General features: G+C 46.8%; 1 protein-coding gene across 1 annotated transcript in view; it reads right to left on the bottom strand.

The window, feature by feature from the left end:
• Positions 1-507: 507 nt before the first annotated feature.
• The window catches only part of PPM1E (protein phosphatase, Mg2+/Mn2+ dependent 1E), a 60665-nt gene continuing 47546 nt past the window's right edge, over positions 508-13626 (bottom strand). The window contains exons 2-7 of the mRNA XM_005525919.3: positions 12839-12957; positions 8353-8552; positions 6773-6961; positions 6148-6291; positions 5801-5894; positions 508-5533 (exon numbers count right to left, since the gene is read on the bottom strand). Of these exons, the coding sequence (XP_005525976.2) occupies positions 4461-5533; positions 5801-5894; positions 6148-6291; positions 6773-6961; positions 8353-8552; positions 12839-12957 (1819 nt within the window). The 3' untranslated portion in view covers positions 508-4460. The remainder of the gene's footprint in view (positions 5534-5800; positions 5895-6147; positions 6292-6772; positions 6962-8352; positions 8553-12838; positions 12958-13626) is intronic.

Below are 13626 nucleotides of genomic sequence, written 5' to 3' on the forward strand. Positions count from 1 at the left end.
GAGCCGATCCTGTGCCAGTGCTGAGCCTGGAGGGGGCCAGGGCCAGGCCCACGCCCTGGAGGTGCCTTGTGAGTGTTTGGGGCTGTGGTGATCCCTGCACACAGCTCAGTTACCGGGGTCAGGGAGCTCTGCTTTACTCCCAGTGAGAGGCCCAAGCTGAAGGAAATGACCACTGAGGCACAGGGGCTGCTCTGGAGCTGGTGCCCAGCTGTTGGAAGGGCGAGAGAGGAGCTGTTGCTTTGCTCACCTTTTATGGAAGCTTATTCAGAGCTGGTTTGGAAAGAGCAGGGGGGGAAAAAAGGGCTTGGAAGACACTGATCTCCTTGGGCTGTGCCATAATAGCCCCATTCCCTTTGACTACAATGGGCCCTGAGCAGCCGCATGGAAGCCAGAGCTCAACAGAGTAACTCCAGTTCCATATCCCACAAAGAAAACCCCCTTTCACCACACTAAAGGCACAGCTGCTTGCTGCCTTTGTTAGCTCTTCAATAACCAGACTATCTGGAGTGTGGTTTAAATTACTGTTTTATTAAGATATTGGTAAAATTTCAACAGTTTTTCCTGTATAAACAGCTTTCATAAATAAAATATGCATGACTAATACATGGTTAGAACGAAACTCTAAAATGGAGAAGTCCCAACGCTTGTACATGATTTAGCTTGAATTTATTCACTTCATCAAGAACATGTTTCATGAACAAGGTGCTACAGAAAGGTCAGCAGGAGCACCCAGGAGCTGAGACCGTGCCTGGCTGGCCACGAGCAGCAGCACTCAGGGTGAGCTCAGCCACCTCCCCTGTTCTCATCCCGAGGTGTCTTCAGAGGGAAGGAGAGGAAAAACCGGACACGACACAAGGGTTGTACGAGACCCTGACAGGTGGGGGTTGTTTGTCTTTAGCTTTAATGCTGGCAAGGGCTGTGCCAGGGCTGGGGAGGGGCACGGACATCGGAGTCCGAGGTCGTGTTAATGCTTCCTTATTATTGCACATGATACGAGGGTAGAAAGTTTTGTTCCTGTCGCAAAGAGGATGTGAATTAAAGAAAGATTGCCCTAAATTACAGACATGAACAAAGCTGCAGTATCCCCTTGGATGGCTTTGTTTATGTGACTAAGTGCTGAGTGAAATTGTGCTAAAACAGCCCCTAATTTAGACCAATCTTTCTCATTTTGCTTTATTCCCGCAGAATCTTGGGGTGGGGAGGATTTGGTGAGGAGAGAGTGGACCTGAACTACAGCAGCCATGTCTATGCACACAACTCCTTGTGCCTCATCTGCCCATGGGACAACTGACACACAGTGCTCCAAAAACAGGCGGAGTTTCTAGGATGATGCACCACCAGAAACGTGGTGTAAGTTAAAGTCTGCTTGGACATTGTCCTCCAGCGCTGCGGCGCCACCGCGCTCAGCTCAGCTACGGAACGGTTTTCACTCGCAAGGACAATGGATGGCACTTCTAGGTAAGGAAAAGTTCCACACGTGCGTTTCCACCCACCTCTAGTGCAAATGGAAAATGGGTGAAGAGCTCCCTGCTCTGGTGCTATTCTGCTCTCTGCACCGCACACATTCCTCAGGGTTGGAAAAGCACCGCGGCCCCTCCTGGCGCGGGAGCCCCACGGCGCTCACAGTGAAGAGCTTACGAGCGAGTTTTGAGCGGCTCCAGGCAAACCAGCCCCGAGCCCCTTCCTCAAAATCACCACAACTGAAACAGAACAAAACTAAAGTCATGTTGTCACTGCCACCTCCTGGTTCTGCAACCACGGTCACCACGTCGACCGAGAGGGATGCGGGGTTGTGTGAACGCGGAAAAGGGATACTTCAGCTCTTTATTGGAAAGATTTGTTGTACAAATTTTCACCACCACTAAGATACACGATAAAAATACAAAACACAGGTCACAGACTGAATCTCAGTATCAACAGTTAATAAATACAATGAGATACTTCTCTATTAGCCTAATATTTTACACTGTCACCAGATAGACGATCAAGGTACGAGATACAGAACACTTAGATACCGTTAGAGAGGGATTATTGCTTACGTCAGCAAGCAGCAGATAAGGGCACAGGAGTTTGAACTGAAGGAACTACTTCCTATCACCAGTGGCATTAAGAGAAAACACTGCATTTCACAAGCACTGCTTTTTGTCTAGTGTGTAGAATCAAGAGCAGCATAATCAGACCAATAACCACTACTTTTAATATTATAGAACTTTAAAGGACTTACCTTACAAATGGTTCCTATCTACTCTATAAATATGCAGTTAGTGAAGAAATGAACACTTGCTCTATCTATACAATGGTTTTACCTGACCACACTGCAACTATGATGGTGGAATTTTTTTTCTCCTAGCAAGATAAATGGGATGAGTCGCAGAATTACCATTTATGAATCCACACCTAAAAAAGCTAGATCCTTCCCAAAACAGCACACATGCAGTCCAGTGCTCTTCAACTGCTCCTGCAGACTGGGAAGAAGTTTTATCATCCGTGATGGGTTTGCATTCTAATTTACTCACATCAGGAATTGCACTTACACCACCTTTCTCTCTGGAACATGACAGTCAGCTAAAGATGGACTTTCAGTAAGTCATTATTACTGTGAATAATTTAAAACAAAGGCACCACAGAGATGCCCCAGAGTTGCATATTTTACCATTTCATGGTTTCTCAAATTTCCTCGGTAAATCTGACTTGGAACAGAAGCTGCAGCTAAAGAGAACGTTGACAACAGCTAAGGCAGAATAAGATGGCAGATAAGAGCCAATGATCCCATAAGATTAAAACAAAGTTTGAAAAAGATCAAAGGAATCTAAAGCCACACTCCAACTCCTGGTTGCTCACAAAGCCTTTTGCTGTTCATCAGATTGCTTTTAAAATAGTGCATCAAAGAGAGAAGCAGCGGAAATTGGCAGAATTCAAGCCTCGCCATCTCGCCGTGTTGAATCATTTTCTTGACTACTTAATATTAAAATACTTTGCAAATTCTAGCTAAACACTAATACTGCTATTGTTACTGCTAAAATGATATGAATTGTTCACTAAGTGCCTATGAAGACTTACTTTATTCATACTCCTCCCAATGCATCGCTGTAACAAGGTAGGAACGGGATCTGGACTTAGTGGAGCTGATGGGAATCGGCCGCTTATTTATGTCCCAATTAGCGGCTCCCCTAAGGGTGTGACCTCACCTCGGGAGCTGGGAGGGGCTGGTGGCCGCTGCTTATGCAAAGAAGGGCAGCTGAGTTCCTCCCTGGCCCTCCTGGAGCCGGGGGAGCCGGAGCAGAGCCCTGCCCAGGCACTGAATTCCGCCCTCTCTGCTGAAGCCGCAGCGCAGCCCCTGCTCTGCTGCCTCCTCGGCATTTCCATCCCCTTTGGATTGCTCCGGCATCCATCCCTACACACCCTGAGCACACCCCGTGGCAGCCGTGCTGCTGCATCCTTCCTGCTGCCACTGGATGTGAAATGCTGCCTTTGCCACCTGGGAATCCTCACCAGAACCACACAGCTCATCCAACAGCTCCTGATCTGTGCGGGGACACAGGGTGGGACTGGACACCTCCACGGGTTGGGTTCTTTTAAGACCTGAGATGAAGTTAAGGTGGGAAGAGGTTGGCTCAAAGCATTAAGCACAATCATGTTCAACTCATTGAGAACAATTTCCTAAACTGAGAAATGAGAAAAATGCCACTAAAAGCACCAGAAAGATACGAAATTCCCTACACTGCACCTCCAGCCATAGGAAATTTTTTTTTTTTAAACTGCAAGAAAAGTTCTTTTCATACTCTGCATTTTATATTACATGAAAAAAAAAAGTAAATTATGAGTCTGTACCTCGATGGGAGTCTGAGACCAGAGCAGCAGGAGCTTAGTGAGTCCATTCCTAAGGTACCTGGTAAACCCTGTATGGCTTTTAGTCGTCTACCTGCAAAAGTGGATGTAGTTTTCTAATTCATCTTAACGCTCACCTGGAATAAACAGAAAGCAGAACACGAAAAGAAAAACAAAAACCCAAAAAAAACCCCCACACCTCGACTCTATGGAAACTTCCCCCCGCTCTGAAAATATTTGGCAGTTCTAACCCAGATCGTTCCTTGAGTATTGCTCCACAGACATTTCTCAGGCAGGTGCAACCTTCTGCGTGTTTAGGGACCGTGCCCTGGCGTTGTCTGTCCACGTGCAGCGGCTGCTGGGCTCTCCCTGCTGGATGTGGCTGGACACTCGTGTGTGCGGGTGGTCGGGCGGCTGCGGCATTGCTGGGGGTGGCACCACCACCAAACTTTGTTAGAGATTGAAACAACTACATTGGTTAATTCCTAGATCTATTTACACAGGGGTTGAGCTTGGCAGGGGACTGGAGTACAGTTCGGAAATGCCCACCTCTTATTCGCTTTCTGATGATGCCAGTTTTATTTTGGGAATGTCTACTTTGGGAGTCTGACAGGGGGAACACGAGGGAGTGGTTACATTTTACAGCATTGATGAAGGTGTGGGTCTGGTATACAATGACTTTGTCTTCGCATCAAACACTCGCTGTAAGAGCCGTGGCTGGGCAGCCTCTGCCACGGGGAGGATCGGGCCAACGCCCTCCTGCTCCTGCGGCCCCGGGCAGGGAAGGCCAGGCCGGATCCTTCTCCCTGGGAAGGCTCGTGAGCCCAGAGCAGCGTGTGAAACTTTGGTTTGAGCCTGGCTCCTCGCCGCCTCTTCCCATTGCAGAGCCGGAAATGAGGGAACGCAGCTCGTTTTCCCAAGGATTTGAACAGTTCATCTTCCAGCCCCGAGAAGACGGGGGATAAACCCCTGACCCTGTAGATGCCCTGCTCTGCAGCACCCGAACTCAGAGGGGCGGCATCCTGCCTGTCCTCCCTGCGATCGCTCCGGCCGCAGCCCGAGGACACGCTGAGCTCCGGGGACTCGCTCTTCACCGGGGAGCTGCTGATCGAACCCGCACTCTTTGGTATGCCAGGACTAAACGCTTGGACTGGTGGCAGACATTTGGCACTCTGAGGTGTACTAGTTTCTGTTTTTGTCAGGTCTAAATAGCCTTGATCATCCATGGGGTTAACGCTGGACCCTATGCTTAAGCTAGTTCTGTCAGTGAAGGAGTCCACTCGTCCTTCATAGCCTAAATCTGCAGGTGCTGAGCACTGGTGCTGGGGCCACGGCCGTTTGCAGTCTCCATGGTTCTCCTTGTCTTCCCCGTTGTCTTCTTGACCACCTTGGAAAGAGTTCTCTGTCCAGTCCGATTCCTCGCTGACCGCGACGGCCGCATTCATGTCCCTGAGAAACACCACGATGACAGTGATGTTGTCGCTGGAGCCGGCATCCCGAGCAGATGCCACCAATTTATGTGCTACCATGCTGCTGTCACCGTTATTCTCCTTCAGATGGTCAGCCACCACTTTGACTGCCTCATCGGGGTTGACTGTGTCGTAGAAGCCATCGCAGGCCAGAATGAGGTAGTCTTCAGAGCCATCCAGCACCGTGGAGGCAGAGTCTGCGTCCCCACAGATGTATGGCTTGTGCTCAGCATCTCCTGTGGAAGAGCAGCAGAGAAACACAACTGTGGGTTTGCAGCCACAGCTTCCAGCAGCCCTTTATTAACTCAGTGTGGAGCCAATGACTCTTACCCCAAGTTAAAGCAATTATTTGAAAATTACTCCCTCAGACTGTAGGGGGAAAAATAGAAGTTATTGCTCAGAGGTCTATCTTCAGCTGTATGTCAAATTTTGATGACTAGAAAATTAAAATTTTATAGTTAAAAAGCAAAGCAAGTCTCAAAAAGGAATGAAGGCTCTCTTACCAATAGCTCTGGAGACAGAGAGGCTCCCATTCACCCTCCAGGCTCCAAACCAGACCACGCAGCCACCCAGGGCCTCGATTCGCTTCTTCTCATCCTGAACAGCAACACAAGAGAGGTTTGGGCAGAGCAGTCAGAGCTGCATCACACACTCAACACTCCCATCAATATCTGGATTTTCACAGACATGGCAGGCCCCATGAAACAAAGGATTTGCACATAGATCCAAACAAACCAGGGTAAGTGGAACATGCACTACTGCTCAAGGAGATCCTGGCATGGCAGCGCTCCCCCAACGCTGGTGCCTGTGCTGGTCACTGCCCAGGGGTGTTTAGACAGGCCCATCTCACCTCTCGATCTGGTTTGTGGGGTTTCATCAGCTCCACAGCTTGGCCTTTCCTCACAAGCATGACCTGGGAGTCCCCCAGCCAAGCCACATGCAGCATATTCCCTCGGATGAAAGTCACCACCCCGGTGGTTCCACAGCGCAGGCTCTGCAAAAAAAATACATTTCCATTTCAAAGCATTTTCTTACTTAACTCGGGGACAGAACATGTTGAAACTGTAGCACAGAGTCTATTCCCAGGGAGGAACAGGCAGTGCTTTCCCTACGGCTACGAGTGCTCACTAACAGTCCCTTGGAGCCAACCTGTCTGAACAGGAACGTGCCCCATGACATCCCTGGCATGGGACCCACCTGCCAGGAGCTGGGCACTGCTGGGGCTGCTCCTGCTACTGACAGGCACAGCTGTGTGTTAGTGAGCCCAAGGACTGAGCCTGGCAGGCAGGTGAGTGTGGGAATGCCAGCAGCATCCTTCAGAGGAGCTGGAAGCTGTGAGAAGCAGGAGCTGACATTTTTATGGGATGTGAAACTATGGACAGACAGCTGCATGGACAGCTCTGTGCTGATTCTACTGTGCCTGGAGCCCCCCTCTGAAGAGGCAGGATTTAATGAATGCTTCCAGAGTCCCTCACCTCCCTGGCTGCCTTCTGCACAAAGCGCTCGTCGGTCACGCGGAAGGCTCGGCACAGAGCCTCGGCTGGGTCGTGCTGGAACATCTCCTGGTGGACCATGTTCACATGCAGGTGGATGGAGGCATAGATGGCAGCATCCACTCCTCCATGACCATCAAACACTGCAAAATAAGCTTGTTCTTCTTGGTCCTGTCAGTGGAAACACAGGGAGGAAAAATCTCAGGTGAAAGCAACACAAACAGCTCATTGGATTGTCTTAAAGCTTTGAACTGGGATTTGTGCTGTCCTCATTAAATTGCAATTAGAGACAGAATTTCCACTGGAAAAGCAAACTGACCACCTGCACTTGCATCAATGGGAAATTTGCACCTTGTTGTTGAATTCTACCTGCAAAGTGCAAGAGATGCCTTGCCAGAATCCCCTGTGAAGTGCTCTCAGTGCTCCTTAGGTCCCATTTGTTACAGCTCAGTCACACAACTCAAATAGGAAGTGCCATTCTCATCAAATTGTGCAAGAGATTTTGTGACTGCAAAAACCACAGAGAGAGAAGAACATCGAATACAGTTTGCATGAAGCCTACATCATGATTGGAATCCACCAGGGATAGAATGCCAGTAGTGTTAAAATGTGAAGCCAGCCAGCCTCTGCTTTCACTCTTCTTTTTTTCCTTAAATCTAAAACATATCGTCTTAAATGCCTGTGTTTTAAAAAAACTGCATGTGGTCTCTCATCAGAAAATTGTGATTACATTCACAAATCAAATACAGCAAAATCACTCATCTTCAAGGCAGTTTTCTCAGCTTCCTCTCCTCTGTTCAGAGAAACAACGTGGTACCAGGAGACAGCAACTCCTGTGCCTATTCACACACACAACACCAACCCACTGACAGAGCCAATTCAACCTTGACAGCCAGCTCAGTGACTGGAATATTTGCACATTGTAATTTTTAGGTAATGGGCTCCAACACAAATTGGAATAAGAAAGCTGACAATTGACAGGCAAAGGAAACATCTGCCTCTGTTTGCATTAATATCATTTAAAGGTAAGAATGTGGATGGGGCAGAAGATTTTTATTAAAGTGACAGGGTATAATAAAGAGGAAATTATGCAGCAATTTGATCCTTAAGGTAAAATTATTGTCATTTTCTTTTACTTTCCATTCCTCAGTGTCCAGTTTTATATCTTAAGGAAGAGCAAGAATGAGTGTTTGACCAATGGCCACATCAAGAAATTAACGGAAGACAAGCTTTAGTTCCACCAAACTACTCACATTTCTGGAAGTGTGTGAGCTGCACCCCGTAGTTCTGTAAGTTCTGGGTTTGTTTTGGGTTTTTTACTTAATTTCCTTATTTTTGCTTTTGGCTTCTTCCTCCCAAGAGGAAGGATTGAAAAGCAGAGCAGACCCACCCCCAGCTGCCCAGTGCCTTCAGAGATGAAGTGTGAGATGACCTGGTGAACACCAGCTGCCAACCCTCCTCAGGTCCATCACCTTTCACTTCCTCGGTGGAAAACCTCCTGCTTTCCCAGGATGGAACCCACTGATCACAGAATCTGTGTCTCCCACGTGCTCTGTGCTCACCTCGAGGTTGAAGAGCATGTTGAAGTCAGGGATGCAGACGTGCTTGTCCTCCATCTTCCTGCGCATGTTCTTGATGGCGTGGATGGAGGTCTCGTAGTAGCGGTGGGGCTTGGGCTGCAGGGGGAAATCTTTCACCCAGTTGCTGCAGATCTCGTGCAGTTTGCTATAAACTAAACGGGCCAACTTCACCGTCTCGATCTCTGGGGGAGGCACAAACCACAAATGAAAGCCTTGAGAGTGTTATTAAGTCAGAGTTTTCTCCCTTGCATACATTAGAAAGATGAAACAAAACCATTTTAGCCAAGCAGTTGATGTCAGCAGGGAAATTCTGGGCTCTGATGCATGAAAAGAGGGAGCCAAACTCACCATAATCAGCATTCATCAGTAAGCAGCTCATTGTTTGTTTGTCTTTTTAACTTAAACATTTCCCTGTGCCTTTGGGGAGCTCATTTGCAGCAGCAGAGAAAACGAAAGGCACAAAAAGTGTTGGATCCCTGGCGTGGCCCTGCCCAGAGTGGTGCAGCTCTGACTTTGTCATAGCACGGGGTGCCACCTACAAAACCCACCCTCCGTGACAATGACACACTGGGTTTGGACCAAATTCCCTATTCTAAACATCATTTCATTGCAGAGCTGAGGCAAGACAGTGGAAAAAATCTGCAGAAATTAGTAGAGCCATTTTAAGATGTTTTGTGCACTTTCAGCAGTGCACAGGTGCCTTCTTAGCTATTTCCAGATTTTCTATTATTCCTGTATTCCTGACAACGGCGTGTCAGAGAAATCTGTGTGAGCAAATGAGAAATCCATAAAGGCCTCAAATTTAAGAAAATGCTGAACTGTCACTCCTGAGAAACTGTCATTTTAAAATGTGAAAACTCAGGCATTTGACATTTGTTCTGAAATTCAGGAGAGGAAAACAGGAAGTCAGCATCAGAGCTGAACACATCGAAATCTCTTTGTTCATGATCGCTCACCAAAGCCAGGGATCTTCAAAGCTAAACAGCAGCAATCCAGGAGTGCCAATCACTCCTGGAGGAGGAGGGGCTCACATGCAGGGAGGAGGGGGAAAGTTGCAGCATCTCTTGGTTCACAGGAATTCTGTGAAGAGCCTAAAGAGCAGCATTTACAAATTTCTGTCCTAGGTCTACAGGGACAGGACACCAAGACCCTTAGGAACAAGATACTGTCCCAGCTCTGTTGATTATGAGTTGGTTCAATCAAGAGGCATTAAGCTGAAAATACACTGGATAAATAACCAAAAGGAACCTTAGCTCCTTGATCACACAGCTTTAAAACCAAGGGGTGGAAATGAAACAACTGGGTCATCCCACCACTGCCACAGTGTGAGTGTGGGGCTTCCTTACCCCACCTGTACTGCTCTCACTGGGGCCACCAGAAATCTCTTTGGGTAACGTATTTCGAGAGGGAACACGTCCAACCTGAGGTGTCCAAGTTCTGTTTTCCAGAGGAAAGCCCACAGATTCTGCTCTCCCATTTGTCCCCACTGGGCAGGGGTGAAGTGGGCACATGGCAGAGTCACGTGGCTGTGGCACCTCTGCAGGAGGATGGCAGTGAACCCTGCTGAGATCCTCACCACCCTTCCCAGGGCACCGTGTGTGGTATCAGCATCATCAGTAACTGCTCGTGAGGTTAAAACAGGAGAATAATAAAATACCACAATAAAAACCACCCCCTCACAGCTGGAAATTACTCATCAATTGTTAATGTTGCCGTGCTGAGCCAGAGCTGACTCAGCTGACACTGCGGTTGTGTCACGGAGAATTTAATTTCCCTCCTGCTGTTCCCAAATCCCCAAGGCTGGAAGTAATGCTGAGCTGCACCACAGCTAGTGGGAAATCCAGCTCAGGCATTGCTGCTCCCAAAGATGACAGGGCAGAACGAGAGTAGAAAGAATACCAAGAATCAGATCCTGCTTTTTTAGTGCCATATTTTATAAGCTGTGTTGAAAACATGGACAGTGTGACAACAGGGGTCAGAACCAAGACCAAGGTTTTCCTTAATTTAAGAACTCTAGATGTCTTTGGAGATCTCCAGGATCCATCTCCTAGAACCTGGGACATGATGATGTGCTTTGTGACATCTCCTGCAAATTTGATACCACCACCAGGTCCTGCTATCCAGCCTCCTTTGGTGCTTCCTTAACAATGCCAAACTTCCACGTGATTTTCTTCCTCCACAAACAAACCCCAAATCCAAATGTCCTTAACCTGACCTTTCAAAAAAGAAATCCAGCATCATTCAGTTCTCATGGAAAATCTCTTGCTCCTCTCCAGTGCAGCTGGAAGAGAGGAGTCATGGCCTGTGACTCAGATATCCAAAAACACATGGTCACCCCAAATATAACAGACCCCTGTTCTTGCAATCCTACACGTGTGGACTCCAGCCAGTCTTCCTTCTTTTATGATTTGCATTCTTTTGTCATGGAGTTTCTCATTTCTTTCCACCAGCACACCAAGAACTGCTTTCACCACTCCTAAGTACAGGACATGATTTGTCACGTTACAATTCTCAGAGTGAAATGTGCCACTAAGGAAATATGAAATAGTTTTTTTTTTTCCTTCTGGCAAATTCAAACTTGAGGCAAATCAGGTAAATGTCTCCTTGTATTACACAGAGTAAAAATCTTTCTGGGTTCATAAAAAAACTGGCATAGAACTGGATATTAAAGCCAGGCAGCGAAGTTCAGCTTGGTTTCACATTCTGCAGCAGCTCAAACAGCATCAGGGCACGGTGAACTCTGAGCATCAGACTTGAAGATGTAGAAACCCCATTTTCACCAGCTGCCACACTTCCCTCTGCTTTCTTCCAAAGCATTAAAGTCTCCCTGTCCAGCACCACTGAGGGCAGATCTCTCAGCACCCACCCCAGGCTCCTCAGGGACTCCCCTGGAAGGGTCTCTAGGATGGAGCTGCTGCTGCCACCAGTTTTGTTCAGGTTTTCTAGGCCAAACCTTGCACTTGTGGCTGATGAAGCACTGATGGAGCACAGGGTGCCCAGAGGAGCTGTGGCTGCCTCTGGATCCCTGGAAGTGTCCAAGGCCAGGTTGGACAGGCTTGGAGCAACCTGGGATAGCGGGAGGTGTTCCTGCCCATGGCAGGGTGTGGGACTCGATCTCTAACGTCACAAACCATTCTGTGATTCTGTCATCCTATGACACTTGAGCTGATGTTCTGCTTTGGAAAATTATCACTTAGATTATTTGAAATTGCAAGGTTTGTATGAAGGTGTTGCTTTACTACAGGCCAGAGGATGTTTTCTCTCTTCCTCTCCCCCTAAACCCTCACAATTTAACACTTCACACTGCATAAGCAAAGGGATATTTTATTTCCAAGTATGCTCATTATGACAATTCACCTCAACAAACTGCATCTGGAACCCTATTCTTAGTGCCTGCTCCAGTCTGCTCCCATCTCAATCTATGTTTGCATCTGTGTCTTACAGCCTTAAATATATTTAAATGGCAATTTCTGTAGGTGTGAGGGTTTTGTGGTGGTTTTTTTCCTTTCTTTTTTCCTTTTTTGTTGAATTCTGTAGATATTCTGTGTGGAGGCTTAGTCAACATTTCCTTGGAGACTGTCAAATATTTATGCAAGTTTCAGAGATCTCAATTTGAAATTAATGAAGGCTGCTCAGCCAGAACAATGACAAATCTATTCCATTTACCTGCTCAGCAGGAGGAGGCAGCAATACCTACTGAAAGGGAACCCAGAGCATGTTTTTCTGTTTCTCAGGTTTCCAAGGGCTTCTGGAGAACACAGCAAAATCTTTCTTTTGAAGAGCCAGATTTATAGATCTTCCTTATCCCCAGAATAATTTACAGGATTTTTTTTTAATCAAAAAAGGAGGGAATGGATGAAGTGGTTTGGGGACTGTATTTTCAAGATTAAATGACAGAATTCCTGTCAATACATGTGAGAAACATTGGTCTTTGTTGTAATGAACAATCCAGCCAATTTTCAAGGTTATTTAGGCCAGCAGAGCCCTGAAATGAGTTAGGGTGTATGACCTTGAGCTGAAGGCTGCAAGAATCTTGTCAGCCAACATAAATAAATGAGAAAAAGGGATTTTCTTCCTTTTGATCACAAAATCTCTTTATACTACCTTTTCCTAAAACCATTTAAAAAACTTACAAGCCATAGTAAAAAGCACACTGACTGAAATAATTCGGAATTAAATTATCTCTTCCCACATATATTTGACTTTGCTCCAAGGATGAGGGAGGACAACTGGCACTTGCCAGCAGAACCACATTGTATAAAGTGCTGAGAGAGAGATTCAGGGCCATCAGACACAGCCATGAAAATGCACTTAAAAGAATGATTCCAGAGGTGAGAAAGCTTTGACAGAGAAATTAGACCTCCAGCTCTATCAGCAGTGGTGGTGAGCTCCCCGTTAACCTTTTCACAGCCCTGTGGGATATTCCTCTCCCAGAATTCCAGTCCAGCTTCCTTTAGGTGGCACTTACGGATGATGCCGTCGGCGTTGTCCACACGCTTGGGCAGGAAATGCGCTGAGAGGTCGCTCTGCAGGACTTCATCTGAAGTTGCTCTGGCTAAAGCAGAGGCCAGGAAAGAAGGGCAATTACTGGAAAAGAAAAAGAGAAACCCACAAGAAGATGTTTTAGTGTGATTCAGCAAGGTGACATGGGTGCATTTTTCACCAAAGTTCTTCTTTGCCATTCAGCACCACAGCCCTGCAGCAAGACCTCAGACTCACTGATGGCTTTTAGTTGCCCTCTTGCACTCCTCTGTTCCCTGTTTAAGTTTTAATGTTTCAGTTCATAACCTGTATTAAAATTCTTTACAAATCTAGGCTTGAACCCTCCAGAGTCTGTCACACAACTACATTTTTTACATATGTCTGGTACAATTTTAACTCAAGTCCAGTTTCTCCTAAGATTTGGAGTCAGGGTTCCAGAATTCATCAAATTTCAGTGTCCAAAGCCTCTCTAAGGGGCACTGGAAGTTAAGGTTAACCCACAGGGAGCTGATGCACATAAGGTAAAAAAGCTCCTTCAGGAATGATTTCTACCCAGAGTGAAGTGGCTTTAACTCACGGTGGTTTAATTAAACCTGGTATCCCCAAAAGGTTAATTAATCTATAGCAAGCCAAGGCCACTTTAACGTACATTCTCTCATTCAAGAGGAATTTAATACTTCTTAATTTATCTATGACTTTACATTTCCCATTGGTCAGCCTCAACTTCTCCAGGTGTTTCCTGCTGACACAGCCTGAAACTTCCAATTTCCACAG

This window comes from Pseudopodoces humilis, chromosome 23 (assembly GCF_049639895.1).
Source record: "Pseudopodoces humilis isolate 2021_Gansu_Grassland_sample_001 chromosome 23, ASM4963989v1, whole genome shotgun sequence".
Classification (NCBI taxonomy): Eukaryota; Metazoa; Chordata; class Aves; order Passeriformes; family Paridae; genus Pseudopodoces; species Pseudopodoces humilis.